Below are 14,720 nucleotides of genomic sequence, written 5' to 3' on the forward strand. Positions count from 1 at the left end.
TGATTTTTTTCATAAGGTTCTTTTACTATTTGAAAAGATGGGCAGCACGCAGTTTTATTTTATTTTTGTAAGTTTTTTAATACGTGTGAAAGCAAAGACTACTCAGCATGCCTTTCTAAGTGACGCGTTTGCACCTTTTGTTGGGAAGTACTGTATCCTTTGCTGTTAGCATTCTCGATAAATCTCTCTGTGAAAGTGACTCAAGGTCTGGGCTTTCATTATCTGACAGCTCACAGGACAGCATGGTGGTGTGTCTCCTGATTCGGTCTGGTTGTCCCTGAACACAGAGGAGAGCCACCGCTTTCAGGACTGCAGTTCCATACACTGCCGCCCCTTGGGTGCCCCGAGGCCACACTTTCCAGGCACACTGCTCCTGCGTGCAAATCTGCCCACTGTGCCCTAGGCCCAGAGGCAGGTGGGCTGCAGGCCTTCTGCACAGTAGCACACGGTAGGGGCACCTCTTAGGTCTACATGTGCCGAGGTGCTTCTGCAGATACAACCTCCCTTCCCCCCTCCCCCCAGCTCAGGCTCCTTCTGTGCTTACTGTTATCAGGAAGACAAGACCTCGGTTCTTGTCTCCTTTTTTTTCTATATATATTTGTATTGATTTCAGAGAGGAAAGGGGAGGGAGAGAGAGAGATCAAAACAGTAATGATGAGAGAGAATCATTGATTGGCTGCCTCCTGCACACCCCTACTGGGGATCAAGCCCACAACCAGGCATGTGCCCTGACCAGGAATCGAACTGTGACTTCCTGGTTCATAGGTTGACGCTCAACCACTGAGCCACACCATCTGGGCTGTTCTTGTCTTCTTGAGGGAAAGATTTCAATCAAGAGACTACGTGTAGAAAAGCAAGCAAGAATGTATTCTCCATAGCAAAAATATCCTGGGGTCCCTTAGACTTTAGTGGATACATGCCTGAGGGGGGAGAGAATAGCATGGGCTTGCTTCCTGGGGGGAGAGCTTTGGGACCTTAATTTTCAGGGGTTTTAAAGGTTGGGTGTTTAGGGGAGGTCTTAAGGGCAGATCAATAGACTATTCATCAGCTTAATGCTGATGTACCAAACAGATTTATTCTCTTGTCTGTCCTTGGGTGTGGTTGGCAAATGGCACTAATTGGATTTCTATCTTCTCCCTGAGTAGGGTGATTTAAGCTATATACCCTCTGGTTGGGGAGGAGAAGTACAAACTATTTATTCTTTTTTTGTTGTTGTTAATCCTTACCTGAGGATATGTTGCCATTGATTTTTAGAGAAAGTGAAAGGGAGGAGGAGAGACAGAGAGAGAGAGAAACATCAATGTGAGAGAGACACATCCATTGGTTGCCTTCTGCACATACCCGACCAGGGGGTCTGCAACCAAGGTACATGCCCTTGACTGGAATCGAACCCGGGACCCTTCAGTCTGCAGGTTGACGCTCTATCCACTGAGCCAAACTGGCTAGGGCCATTTACTCTTTTTTAAAACATTTTTTAAAATTGATTTTAACACGAGGAAGAGAGAAACACCAATGATGAGAGAGAATCATCGATCGTCTGCCTCCCACACGTACCCCACTGGGGATCAAGACAACAACCAAGGCACATGGCCTGACTGAAATCGAACCATTACCTCCTGGTTTATAGGTTGATGCTCAACCGCTGAGCCACACCAGCCAGGCCAAACCATTTACTCTTACGTATCTTTGGTTTAGAGAAGATAGGATTTACTAGGTGGCTGCAAACTGTTGATTAACTATCTGTCTTAATTTCTCTCTTCCACTTGTTCTGGAATTTTCCCAGCTTCTTACTATTCTATACAGTATAACACTATCACCTGAGACCTTCCCACGGCCTCTGCTGAACTGCCTCCCTGCCCAAAGGGGGCGCTGTCATTGCGTTGGCAGGTATCACACCCTGCCTGTGCTTGTTGGCTTTCGCATAAGGCTGTGGGCTCTCAGGAGCTACCTGCCCCACCACAGTCATCCTCACCAGGAAGTACAGGGCTGGAGGGGACAACTGCTCAGTGTCCAGCTTCACATGCAAATGTGGACATATCCATTAGAAGGTGCATTGGAAAGTCCTGGACTTGAATGTTAAAACAAAGGGTTGAAATTCAGCATGTGTGTATTGAGTGTTTCTTGTGTGCCAGGCCTGTCGGGTGCTGCAGTCCAGCAGTGAGCAAGTAGGACCAAGTGCCTGTTCCCTTAGAGCTCGGTGTGTGTGTGCATGATAATTTCCCATACTCAGGGTGTGGCTGGCTGCCTTTTGGGGAGTGGCTGTGGCTTCTGGGAAGGGGTTCCAATGGAGGCCCATATTTGGGTGGACCTGGTTTCTGTTTTGTTTTTTTAATGTATTTTTTATTGATTTTTTAGAGAGAGAGGAAAGGAGAGGGATAGAAACATCCATGAGAGAGAAACATCATTAATCGGCTGCCTCCTGCACGCTCCCCACACGGGATCAAGCCCACAACCGAGGCATGTGCCCTGACTGGGAATCAAATCAGTGACCTCTGGGTTCCTGGCTCAACACTCAACCGCTGAGCTGCACACTGGACCTAGTTTCTGGAAACAGCCCTAAGGCTCTGGGAAGGCGAAAAGCCCTCTGGGGTCAGGACCGAGAGGACAAGGGGGATAGTGAGTGAAGGAGACCTGTTGCCTTGTAAGCGTTCATCTATCTGGAGAAGCAAAAGAAGACTTAGACACCTGGTGCTGCTTGTGGGGGTTTCCCCCCCCTCTAGTGGGGTGGGGGAGGCCCAAGAAAGATGCATCCTAGATGCCAGGCACAGCAGAGGCTGCAGGCAGCTCTGTCGGGCCTAGGGAGCTTTCACCTTAACTTCCACCCTGGGAGCTGTTTGAGCTCAACCTTGGCACATGAGGGCCAGGAAACTGCAAGTGCAAATTCTGCAGGATCCCTGGCACATGCTCCGAACCCTAAGGAGTTCTGGATGGCTTAAGGCTGCTGACGTGCAGAGAGCTAGACATGAGGTGGGAGGGTAGGGGCCACATCGTGACAATGGTGGAGGCTGCACTGAAGAGCTGGGACCCATCAAAGCGCTCCGGAAAGCACAGAAAGGTCTTAAGCAGGAAAGCTCTGTGGCTTGATTTGTGCCTGAGGAAGAACACCAGGGTAGAGAGACAGGCAGGGAAGCCAGGAAGCCAGCATGTTTGTCCAGGTAGTAGTGAGGGCAGTGGGCAGGTGGGGAGGAGATGGACTCCAGAGATGCTCAGGGAGACAGCAGGAAAACAGTGGCTGATGGTGCAGGGTGGAGGGTTGGAGGCTGCAGAGCATTGTGGCAACGGGCAAGAGAGACCAATGTGCCAAGACGTCAAACAGGCTGGGGACTGAGCTTGGTGCCTATCCACTGCTTCAGAAAAGAGGGTGGGAGAAGCCATCCTCACAGGAGTGAGTGCAAACCGAGCCAAAAACGTGACAAGAGGGCAAAGGGACAGCAGGAACTAAAATCCTTTTTTTTTTTAAAGAGAGAAACACAGTTCATGTGGTGGTAGGAAGGAGCCAGCAAGGAAGGAAAAGTGGAAGATATTGCTAAGAGGTAACACGTGCTGGTGCAGGTTCCTGAAGGAGAGGGAAATATGGCATCCAGGGCACAGGAGGTGAGCGAAAATGCTCCGAGTTCGGGCGGGCTGCTGTACAAGTTTCCAGAACGTTCTCCCTGCACCCAGCCACTCGGCCAGCTGACAGGAGTCAGCCCGGGGGCCTTTGTATATGTAACCCTCATCTGACCCTGTTCTGCCGGCATCTCTGAGGACTCTCCAGGCCTCCCAAATAAAGCCAAAACATCTCAATGGGACCTCCCTGTGACTGTCAACAAGGCCCGGCTCCAGCCCTTTCTGGAACGCCCCATGCCTTCGCCACAGCCTCCGTCCTCCGTACTGGGAACCGCTGTCCATCCCCCAGAGCCCCACTCAATGGCCCCTCCTCCTGGAAGCCCATCCTGCCCATCTGAACCCGCACAGTGGCGCTGCCTTCACAGGAAGGAACCGCGTGCGGCGCCCCCGTGTGGCCGAGGGCGGCAGCAGCGGCGGCGGCGGCGGCCGCGATCAGGGCGGCGGGCAAGATGGTGGCGCCCGGGGCACCGCCCCTTCCGCCAGGACGGGCGTCGCACGAGGCTGGCTTAAAGGGGAAGTGAGTCAGTGTCCGCGGACCCGGCCGGCCGAGGCCCCAAGAGGCCCCGGCCTGGCGACGGCGGCGGCGGCGGCCATGGCTGGGGGCCCGGGTCCGGGGGACCCCGCGGCCCCCGGCGCCCAACACTTCTTGTACGAGGTGCCATCCTGGGTCATGTGCCGCTTCTACAAAGTGATGGACGCCCTGGAGCCCAGCGACTGGTGCCAGTTTGGTACGTGGCAGCGGCCGGGACGGGACGGGAGGGGAGAGGGGGCGGGGCAGGGGGCGCGCCGGCCCCGGCCCCCTGCGCCCAGGCCTGATGCCCCCTGTCCCGCAGCCGCCCTGATTGTGCGTGACCAGACCGAACTCCGGCTGTGCGAACGCTCCGAGCAGCGCACTGCCAGCGTCCTGTGGCCCTGGATCAACCGAAACGCCCGCGTGGCCGACCTCGTGCACATCCTCACGCACTTGCAGCTGCTCCGTGCGAGGGACATCATCACGGCCTGTGAGCACGCAGCCCTGGGACCCGGGACCCCGGAGCTGGAGGCCTCTCACGGGGCTCCTCCCCCTGCCAAGGCCTAACCAGCCTTTCCTTCCTTAACGTCGCAGGGCACCCTCCCGCCCCCCTCCCACCCTCCAGCGCCAAGGCCCCAAGGACCTGCTCCATCCCTGCACCCTCTGAGGCCAAGGCCCCCAGCCCCCTGAAGTTACCGTCCTCAGTTTCAACTGCACTCTCCCCAGGTAAGATAGCTCTGGTGTTGGGCTTGATAGACCTGAGGGAAAGGACACCATGACCGTGGCCATGGCTCTAGACCTTGTCGCTGGTCTCTACCTGCTTCTCACTGGTATCTTTATGAAGCTTTTCCAGGCTTCCAGACCCATTCTGGGCCTGAGTGTGGCCCTGTCCCAAGCCCTGCTGCCCTCCAGCCACCGCCACAGTCTCTAGACTCTTCTTCTACCAAGGTAGGTGGGTCCCCCGGAAGGGTTCCAGACAAGGAACAAGAAACCCAGGCTTTGGTACACCAGGGAGCCCCAGCCAGTCCAGCTGGGAGGCAGCTGTGGTGCAGGGGAGCTTGTGGCCAGGGCTGAGGGGAAGAGACAGGACGTCACCTGATTGGGGTCTCTTTCCACAGCAGAGGCCAGAGAACCCCGTGTCCTTCCTGCAAGGGAACCACCCCTCTCCATTCTGCTGGCCCCTCCATGAGATTTCCCAGGGCACCCAGAACTTCTCAGAGGAGCTGAAGATCGGGGAGGGCGGCTTCGGATGTGTGTACCGGGCTGTACTGAGGAACACGGTGTACGCTGTGAAGAAGCTGAAGGAGGTGGGTGTAGCATCCTGGCGAGGGGCCCTGGAAGGCTGACAGCAAACCCTCGCCTTTCTGATCTTCCCCCTGCTTCCCACACAGCCCTCCAATTCCCCAGCCCCTTGGTTGTTCTGGGCCCAGGACAGATGGCACTGGGAGTGGCCATCAATCCTTGGCTATAAGAGATTCATGCTGCGCCCCCCCCCCGCCCCCATTTTCCCTGGGGGCACAGGAGGCCGACCTGGAGTGGACCACTGTGAAGCAGAGCTTCCTGACCGAAGTGGAGCAGCTGTCACGGTGAGCCTGGGGCGGCCCTCCAGGACCACACACCACGGGACCAGCTCCCTTGGATACGGAAACCTGCCCGGCCCAGCCTGGCTGAGGGACCAGTAGGGACTGCTCACCCCCGCTACAGCGAGACGGAGGCTGGGGGCCAGAGCACTCAGGCCCCACTTTTCCAAGCAGGTTTCGTCACCCAAACATCGTGGACTTTGCTGGCTATTGTGCTCAGAGTGGCTACTACTGCCTTGTCTACGGCTTCCTGCCCAACGGCTCCCTGGAAGACCGCCTCCACTTCCAGGTAGTCTCACCTGGCCTGGCACGCTTTCCCAGAGCTGCAGCACCTGGGCAGAGTGGGCAGGAGGCCCGGGCTCTCGGCCTCCATGAGTGAGTCCCACCAGCAGGCAGGGCCTGGGCTCAGTCTTTGGCCCAAGGTGGGTCACCATTTTCCGTGGCCTCTCCCTGACTGTTCCTGTATGCCCGGGAGCTGGGCCTTGGTGCCTCTCAAAAGGGAGTTACTGCCGAAACCGGTTTGGCTCAGTGGATAGAGCGTCGGTCTGTGGACTGAAAGGTCCCAGGTTCGATTCCGGTCAAGGGCATGTACCTGGGTTGCAGGCGCATCCCCAGTAGGAGATGTGCAGGAGGCAGCTGATCGGTGTTTCTGACTCTATCCCTCTCCCTTCCTCTCTGTAAAAAATCAATAAAATATATTATAAAAAATTTAAAAAAAAGGGAGTTACTGACTCACAGGAACCTGGCTCAACCTTCTCCTCTTTTTAAAAAAATAGATTTCTATTGATTTCAGAGAGGAAGGGAGAGGGAGAGAGAGAAACATCAATGATGAGAGAGAATCATTGACCGGCTGCCTCCTGCACGCCCCACATGGGATTGAGCTCGAAACCCAGGCATGTGACCTCCAGGTTCAAAGGTCGACGCTCAACCACTACGCCACGCCTCTTTGCAAACAGAGTAGCTGAAGGGTGTTGTCAGCATTGCCATTGAGGAAAGAGGGCAGTGGGCAGCAGGCTGCACTCTCTGGACCCACATTTGGGCCCCTGTCCAGTGAGGTGCCCACAAGACACAGGGGTGAACTGCACACTGTGTCGGGGGAAGTGGAGAGAAAGCCTCCAACGATGTCCCGATCATCCTGAGACAAATGAATGAACTTCAGGAACTGAGAACCGCCGAATTGTATGCTGACAGAGAGCGTGTTCCTAGCCACTTTCCCAGCGTGCTTTAATAAAGCAGTGGAATAGCTTGTCTCAGTTCCCTTGTAAAGTAGCTCATGGGGTGAAGTGTTTGTCCAGATCCCACAGTGACAGGTGGAGGGAGGGTTGGGGTTAAGGAACGGTGGCCCCCAGCCTCCCCCGTGCCCCTTTGCTCCCTCTGCTGCCCTAGACCCAGGCCTGCTCCCCTCTCTCCTGGCCTCAGCGCCTGAACATCCTTCTGGGCACAGCACGGGCTATTCAGTTTTTACATCAAGACAGCCCCAGCCTCATCCATGGAGATGTCAAGAGGTAAGGAGGGGACACAGCCAGGCCCCTGGGTCCCCTGAGAGCTGCAGGAGTGGAGTCTATGGCAAGGCAATGATGCTCCCAAACCTTCCACCAGCAGGGAATGTGGTCCAGGGGAGCCCCGCCCCGAGTGCCCCTCATGAAAATGGGCCTGCCCTCTCCTGCTCAAGGTGGAAGCGGGGGACAAGGTGCAGCCCTGAGGCCTGGGACATCACAGCTGGGGGCCAGGGTCACTGAGTGCCTGGCATGGGACAGATGTGGAAGCAAAAGCCAAGGACCGGCCCCCCACTGGTGTGCAGGGGCTGAACTGTGCAAGGGTGCCCTGGGCGCCGCTTGCAACCCCCAGGTAGCGGATTGTTCTGAGAGTACCAACCGCTTTGTGTGGGCACGGTGCGGTTTGGCGGCTTTGAGTCCAATGACATCAGGGCCAGGCAGGTGTGGGAGGGTAGAGCGAGCTGAGACCAGGGCCAAGCTCACAACTTTCCCTTCTCCCCTAAGTTCCAACGTCCTTCTGGATGATAGACTGATGCCCAAACTGGGAGACTTTGGCCTGGCCCGTCTCAGCCGTTTTGCAGCAGCCAACCCTGGTCAGAGCAGCACCGTGGCCCGGACGCAGACGGTGCGCGGCACCCTGGCCTACCTGCCCGAGGAATACATCAAGACAGGGAGGCTGGCCGTGGACACCGATACCTTCAGCTTCGGCGTGGTGAGCCATGGCCCCCTCTGCTGGCTGGAGGGGGGCAGCTGAGGCCAGCCAAGGCAGAAGGGCCTGGAGAATTCCATGTGGAGACAAGGCCAACCTGCAGGAAGCTAACGGAGCTTCAGCTGCAGGCCCCTCCCTCCCTGGCGTGGGCCCCTTCTTTGGCCCTGTTACCTCATTTCATATTTGTCATTTTGCTTTTTTAAAATAAATTTTTATTGATTTCAGAGAGGAAGGGAGAGAGAGAAAGAGAAGCATCAATGATAAGAATCATTGATCCGCTGCCTCCTGCACGCCCCCTACTGGGGTCCGAGCCCAAAACTCGGGCACATGCCCTGATCAGGAATAGAACCGTGACCTCCTGGTTCATAAGTCTACGCTCAACCACTGAGCTACTCCTGCTGAGCTGTCATTTTGCATTCTTTTTCTTTAAGTTGGTGCTCCGTACTGTCAAAGCTTCAGTCCCATGACATCTAGCTCTGTCCCTGTAGTGTGCTGGTCCTGATTGGCCCATCCAAGGGCCTCGCCAGTATGTCTACCCCACAAGCCACCTCTCCTTGTAGCCCTCCCCACCAAGGCCTGGGGCGGCACCATCCCAGAAGCCACTGCTGTGCCCTTCATCCTGCTCTCTCTCCAGGTAGTTCTGGAAACCCTGGCTGGCCAGAGGGCTGTGAAGATGCATGGTGCCAAGACCAAGTACTTGGTGAGCCTCCTCAGGCAGGGGAGGGAAGGGGGCAAACAGGAAGCATGAGGGGCAGACAGGGAAGGAGGTGGGGCGGGGGGGGGGGGCAGAGAGGCACTGCTCCTGACAACCAACAGGTGCAGCCCTGGAGGGTGGAATGTTCTGGAATGCAACCACAGAAGCCAACCTTTGCTGCTGCTGACTCACCTTTGAAAGTACGCAGGGCACAGGCAGCTTCCTTTACCTTGCTGAAGAGAAACCTGTCTTTCTTCTGTAGATGCTCTGTGCTTTTCCAGACCCCACCCGGGCTGGGGGGAGGGGAGGGGGCGTCCCAGCAAATGCCTGCTCTTTCTGGACCCCTTTCTGAACCAATGCGGAAACAGACTTAATTCCCGAGCAGCACTTTACCAACGGGTGTACCTCCGGCTTCTTCTGCTCCTGGCTTGGGGCTGTTTCTGTCTATTGCCAAGTCTGGGCCAGGAACCAGAGAGCCAGACGGGAGCCCTCCTTCCCTCACCTTCCACACCCATCGGCACATCCCACTAGGGCTGCTCTCTATTGTCATCACCACCCCAACTCCTCAGGGGGTCTTTCTTTGTTCTTCTTTGGATCCTTTCTATTTGTTCTCTGTGCTGCGGCCAAATTAATCGTTTAAAAATATAAAGAGCCCTGGCCCTGTAGCTCAGTTGGTTGGAGGTTGTGGGTTTGATCCCAGTCTGGGCTCCTACAGGAGTCAACTAATGAATGCATTAATAATTGGAACAACGGGTCAATGTTTCTCTCTCTCTCTCCCTCCCCTGCTCCCCTCCCTTCTCTTCTCCCTCCCTCTCTTCTTCTTTCTCTAAAACAGGGGTGGGGAATGTCCAGCCCGCAGGCCTTATAAGGCCCTTGAAATCATTTGGTCTGGCCCTGCCAAGGCATTAGGGGTGAGTTAATGAAATGTTTGACCAAATACAGCCGGCTAATTGTTAAGCTGATGATTTTGTATGGCCTGAGAAGGATGTTAAAAATATCCAAGTGGCCCTTGCCAGAAAAAAGGTTCCCCACCCCTGCTCTAAAATCAGTAGGAAGAGGGAAAATGTAAAGAGAACATGGAAGCACCTTTGCTCTCCCACTGTACTGGGGGTGAAGGCCCGATGCCTGAACGCAGCCTCAACTCCCCGGGTCCCACCACCCCCAGCCTTCTCTCTGTCCTCTAGTCTCCCTGCTGCCTGTCCTAGGGCCTCAAAAGCCACCCCCCACTCAGGTGCTTCCTCCTGGTCCTTCCTCTCTCAGAACTCAAAGTGGCCTCCAGTCCTGGGGTGTCTCTCCATGGTATGTCCCCCTTCTTGGTTCTGCCCTCTCTGGTTAACCCATGCCTTCGGAGCCCAGCTCAGGTGCCACTTGCTCATGAGCCGCCATTGCTTTTCTAGGCTTGTTGTTGGCATCTCTCCCCTCTAGGAAGTCCACTCTGTGAAGGTGGCCCAGGCTGTTCTGTTTGTCACTGTATCCCTAGGGCCTGGGGCAGTTGTGGGCATACAGTGGGTGCTTAACCAACCAAAGCGAGACCACAGGAGTCAGTGACCGCGGGCCTGGGGAATTCAGCCAAAGGCACTGCCTCCCTAGTGGCCATGCTCACAGTGTCTGTCCCACAGAAAGACCTGGTTAAAGAGGAAGCTGAGGATGCCGGGGTGGCCCTGAAAAGCACCCAGACCACACTCCAAGCGGGTCTAGCCTCAGATGCCTGGGCTGCCCCAATCGCCTCCCAGATCTACAAGAAGCACCTGGACCCCAGGCCTGGGCCCTGCCCACCCGAGCTAGGCCTGGCCCTGGGCCAGCTGGCCTGCTGCTGCCTGCACCGCCGGGCTAAGAGGAGACCCCCCATGACCCAGGTATCCTAGGGGAGGGGTCAGAAAGCATTTGAGGCACCTCCTGCCCATGGGGTCAGTGGCCTGCTGGGAACCCCACATTCCTGGCACTGCCCGGAGCGAGCCAAACAGCACCTGCCAGACATCTTTCTGGAGACCGAGTCTCCATATATTTCTCACTTAGCCGTTGGTTCTGCCTGGGGTGGCAGGAGCTCCACTGAACCCTGCCTGGTGTATAGAGGCTAAGGGCTTTTGTTGTGCCCCCTTCTGGATGTACCGCACCACTGCACCTGCCTTTTTCTGTCCCTTCCCTGGCCTCCACCTCTTTCCCTCTGACAGTTGAGAATAGAGAAGCCCCATTTGAGGGCACCAGGGCAGTGAGATTTACGTTCATTTTTTGAAATATATTTTTATTGATTTCAGAGAGGAAGGGAGAGGGAGAAAGAGATAGAAACATCAATGATGAGCCCTAGCTGGTTTGGCTCAGTGGATAGAGCATTGGCCTGTGAACTGAAGGGTCCCAGGTTCAGTTCCGGTCAAGGGCACATGCCTGGGTTGCAGGTTCGATCCCCAGCATGGGGTGTGCAAGAGGCAACCAATCAGTGATTCTCACCGTTGGTGTTTCTATCTCTCTCTCCTCTCCCTTCCTCTCTGAAATCAATTTTTTTAAAAAAGAAACATCAATGATGAGAATTGATCAGCTGCTTCCTGCACGCCCCCCACAAGCATGTGCCCTGACCAGAAATGGACCCATGACCTCCTGGTTCATAGGTCGACGTTCAACCCCTGAGCCACGCCTGCCAAGCGAGATTCACTTTCTAGAAGAGAGAAGTCATTCTCAGTCCTTAGCTTTGGTGGCTGTGACTCAGCGCTCCTTGGGGCAGGGACATGGGGACAAGGGACAGAGCTTTCCCAGCTGCAGGATATACCATCTTAGTGGGCCCCGCAGCCTCCAGAGCGGCTGTGTGGGGCCTGGGGTGGCAGCCCAAGCCCCAAGGCAGGTCACAGATGCCCTGGAGCAGCCTTGCGGTTTGAGCGTCTCCCGTGAGGGCTGTCATTGATCATGGCCTAACTGGTCTGCCCAAGAGCAAGGGAGAGCCCACCCACCACACACCCTGAACCCCTCTTTCTCCTCACAGGTATACGAGAGGTTGGAGAAGCTTCAGGCCACAGTGGCAGGGCCGCCCCTGGAGGCAGAGGCTGCCGGCCGCAACCCCCATTCCCCACAGGAAAACTCCTACATGTCCACCACCAGCAATGCCAGTCCCTGGCAGCCCCTGGCAGTGCCCTCAGGAACCCCGGCCCCGGCGACAGAGCGGCTCCAGAAAGGCCCCAACCAGCCCGTGGAGAGTGACGAGAGTGTGTCTGGCGTGTCTGCCACCCTGCATTCCTGGCACCTGACCGCAGGCTGCCCCCCGGGCCCAGCCCTGCCAGACAGCCCTGCACAGGGGGCCGCCACGTGGACCCCTGCACCCCTCGGGCAGGCCAGCTGTACTCAAGCGAGTGCCGCCCGAGAGTCATGGGGGAGCAGCCCAGAGCCCTGGCCCACGGCTGTGGAAGGTAGCTGGGGACAAGTGCCCAGAATAGGGACCAGGGGCCTCCTTTGGCAGCGATCCCCATACCTTGCACCCCCAGCCTCTGGGATGAGGCCACTGTGGCCTGCTATAAGCTCACTCTCTCCCTAACCAGCTCCAGGCCTCTGTCTTAGGGCAGGTGGCCTGCCCAGCCTTGGAAAGGGGCGCACAGGACAGCTCGGTGCTGTCATCTCCCCAGGCCATACCCCCCAGGTGGTGAGAGGAAGCCAGGAGCTCACTTCCTGAAAGCTGGGGACAAGGAAGACTCTGTTCATGGCCACCAGCCTCCTGGCCTCTCTGGGAGCGGGAGCCCGGGAGCCGTGGGGCAGCCCCTCCTAGGCCCTGCCCTCGAGGCACCCAGGACTTCTGCCCTGAGGGGCCAGAAGCTAGGCTGGGGACTGGGAAATCTTGAGAGACTGAAGTGTCTGTGAGGAGTGCCTAGGGACAACAGCCCCTGAAGCTAAGACATTGCTCTCTCTCTACCCCAGGATCACTCCTGGGCAGTTCTGCATCATCGCAGCCACCGCAGATTGTCATCAACCCAGCCCGACAGAAGATGGTGCAGAAGCTGGCCTTGTATGAGGACGGGGTCCTAGACAGCCTGCAGCTGCTGTCGTCCAGCTCCCTCCCAGGTACCCTGTGTTCACTCTGCAGCTGGACGCTCGGCCTCGTGCCAGCCCCAAACAGCAGTGTTCTTTCTGATGGTGCACCGATGAGGCCCCCGCCCCCCCAGGGTGTGGGCCAGTGCGGAGGCAGGCCACCCACCCCGTCTCACAATGGCTGGAAGCCCAGCCTGGCCCTGTGCCTCCCTCATTTTCTTCTGGAACAGCACCTTCCCTTAGCCCTGGGGTGCCAGTGCCCCCGTTTGCTTCCAGCAAGCATTTTCCATGCAGGTGCGATTTGAACAAGGAATAGAAACCCCTCATTCCAGAGAGCATCCTGGGAGCTGAGGGGAGCCATGGCCCAGCCCTGTGGCAGTCAAGGAGGCTCCCCCATTGACTAACTGGCATTTCCTCCCCCTGCAGGCTTGGGCCTGGACCACCGAAACAGGCGGGGCCCGGAAGAGAGTGATGACTTTCAGAGCTGATCTCTTCACCCAGACAGATCCCCCAAACCCGGAAGTCAAAGTTCTCATGGTTGGAAGTTCTCATAGCACACACAAACCCTCAGAAGCCTGTGGGCAGTAGGGATGGGGCCCCAGCCTCGCAGGGCAGAGCAGGTGTGGCCCCTGTGCTGTAGGGGTGTGGGCACAGGCCAGACTCAGAGCCACCCGGGCCGGCTGCCGGAAGCCGTCATAGGGCAGGACATCTCAAAGGCCTGCCTTCAGCACAGCACTTGGGGGAGAGGAAAGCCACTGTCATGGGAGGGGTGTGTGGGGGAGGAATGCATGTCTGAAGGCTGCTGGCTGCCCAGGCCAGAGGAGAGTGGGTGGGACCACTGGTACAATGGGAGGCAGCGGGGAGCTGGCTCCCCTGAGGGCTGGGCAAGGCCTATGCAGCCCAGGCCAACAGCAACAGCCCGTAGCCCTTCCCTTCGTCCTTGGCTGAAGCCCTATGAGAAAGCGGCCACTCTGGGCCCTCCCAGCTGCTTGTGACGTGGAAAAGTGAGGTGTGGTTACCCTATGGTTCAGTCCACCAGCTAGAAGTGAGGGTTCTGAGATACCCCAGAGAGTCCAGCAGCCCACATCAGGCCAGTGTCTGTAGGCTTCTCCAAGGAGCTGGGAGCAAGCCTAACATGACTGCCTGCCAGCCAGGCCACCCCTGGATGCTACGGACAGGCTCCAAACCAAGTCAGCCTCCAGAGGCTGCAGGCTCGGCATCAGGCCCAGGCTGATGGTCACAAAGGGGCCACTTCTCAAGGTTCGCTTAGGCCCGAGTCCTGTGTTACCCAGACAGAAGCCCCAAAGCAAGAAGTTGGGATCAAGACAGAGAAAGAGGAAAAAGAAAACGGGACTCGCAGTTTTAGAAGCAAGTGAAGTTTCATGAAAAGGAGTGTCGTCAAAAGTAGCCCAGGGCTGTAGCACAGGCTTACAATGATTTTGTGTCCACAGTCATGACACACTACATGCCCCACAAAGCTAGGCATCGGTGAAGTCCAAGTTGTACTACAGCAATAAAATCTTACGTTTCAATCTCTGGTTGTACTGGTGGAGTTTATTGCACTGAAAGCTTCAAGCTTTCCCAATGCTTTTCAACTCAGGGTTCCTGACTGCCCAGCACAAAACACCAGACCCCCGCTCCCCCCAAATCCTCTGGAGGCTCTTATTTCTGTTCCCAGTAAGTCATCATACTGGTGGCAGGTCCACAACACCACTACCCATCAGTACTCTCATGGGTTGTTAAATTTTCCCTATATATTTTATAGGGTTTTTTAAAAATATGTTTTTATTGATTTCAGAGAGGGAGAAATAGAAACACCAATGATGAGAGAGAATCATTGATCGGCTACCTCCTACATGGCCCCCTCCTGGGGATTCAACCTGCAACCCAGGCATGTGCCCTTGACCAGAATTGAACCTGGGACCCTTCATTCCGCAGGCCAACGCTCTATCCACTGAGCCAAACCCACTAGGGCTAGTTTATGGGTTTTAATACTATTGTAAATGGTACCTTGATAGCATTTTCTAATTGGTTATTGATAATGTATAGGAAAACAATTGAGTTTTATCTATTGGCTCTGTATTCTGTGACCTTGCTTAAATTCACTTAATTAGCT

The 14,720-nt window shown here is 56.2% G+C and overlaps 1 protein-coding gene across 5 annotated transcripts; it reads left to right on the forward strand.

Annotated features, from left to right (window-relative positions):
• The first annotated feature begins 4,147 nt into the window (after positions 1-4,147).
• IRAK1 (interleukin 1 receptor associated kinase 1) lies at positions 4,148-14,138 on the forward strand. 5 transcript variants are annotated; one of them, XM_006087670.3, is made up of 14 exons: positions 4,148-4,337; positions 4,443-4,610; positions 4,715-4,846; positions 4,965-5,068; positions 5,239-5,427; positions 5,642-5,706; positions 5,875-5,989; positions 7,087-7,205; positions 7,701-7,908; positions 8,540-8,605; positions 10,219-10,455; positions 11,571-11,991; positions 12,494-12,637; positions 13,031-14,138. In XM_006087670.3, the coding sequence occupies exons 1-14, from the start codon at positions 4,202-4,204 to the stop codon at positions 13,090-13,092; spliced, it is 2,166 nt and encodes a 721-aa protein (XP_006087732.1). In that variant the 5' UTR covers positions 4,148-4,201; the 3' UTR covers positions 13,093-14,138. The 5 variants fall into 5 exon arrangements, with proteins under 5 accessions (XP_006087732.1, XP_014310357.1, XP_014310356.1 ...); XM_014454871.2 differs by having other exon boundaries at positions 7,120-7,205; XM_014454870.2 differs by having other exon boundaries at positions 5,242-5,427.
• The last annotated feature ends 582 nt before the right edge of the window (positions 14,139-14,720 follow it).

This window comes from Myotis lucifugus, unplaced genomic scaffold, assembly GCF_000147115.1.
Source record: "Myotis lucifugus unplaced genomic scaffold, Myoluc2.0 scaffold_40, whole genome shotgun sequence".
NCBI classification, from domain to species: Eukaryota; Metazoa; Chordata; class Mammalia; order Chiroptera; family Vespertilionidae; genus Myotis; species Myotis lucifugus.

Bases quoted from the DNA above. Each gene is read 5' to 3' on its own strand.
- IRAK1 (XM_006087670.3), top strand. From the start codon at position 4,202: ATGGCTGGGGGCCCGGGTCCGGGGGACCCCGCGGCCCCCGGCGCCCAA. The intron at 5,990-7,086 runs GTAGTCTCACCT...CTGCTGCCCTAG, and splicing joins AAGACCGCCTCCACTTCCAG to ACCCAGGCCTGCTCCCCTCT. The intron at 7,909-8,539 runs GTGAGCCATGGC...CTCTCTCTCCAG, and splicing joins ATACCTTCAGCTTCGGCGTG to GTAGTTCTGGAAACCCTGGC.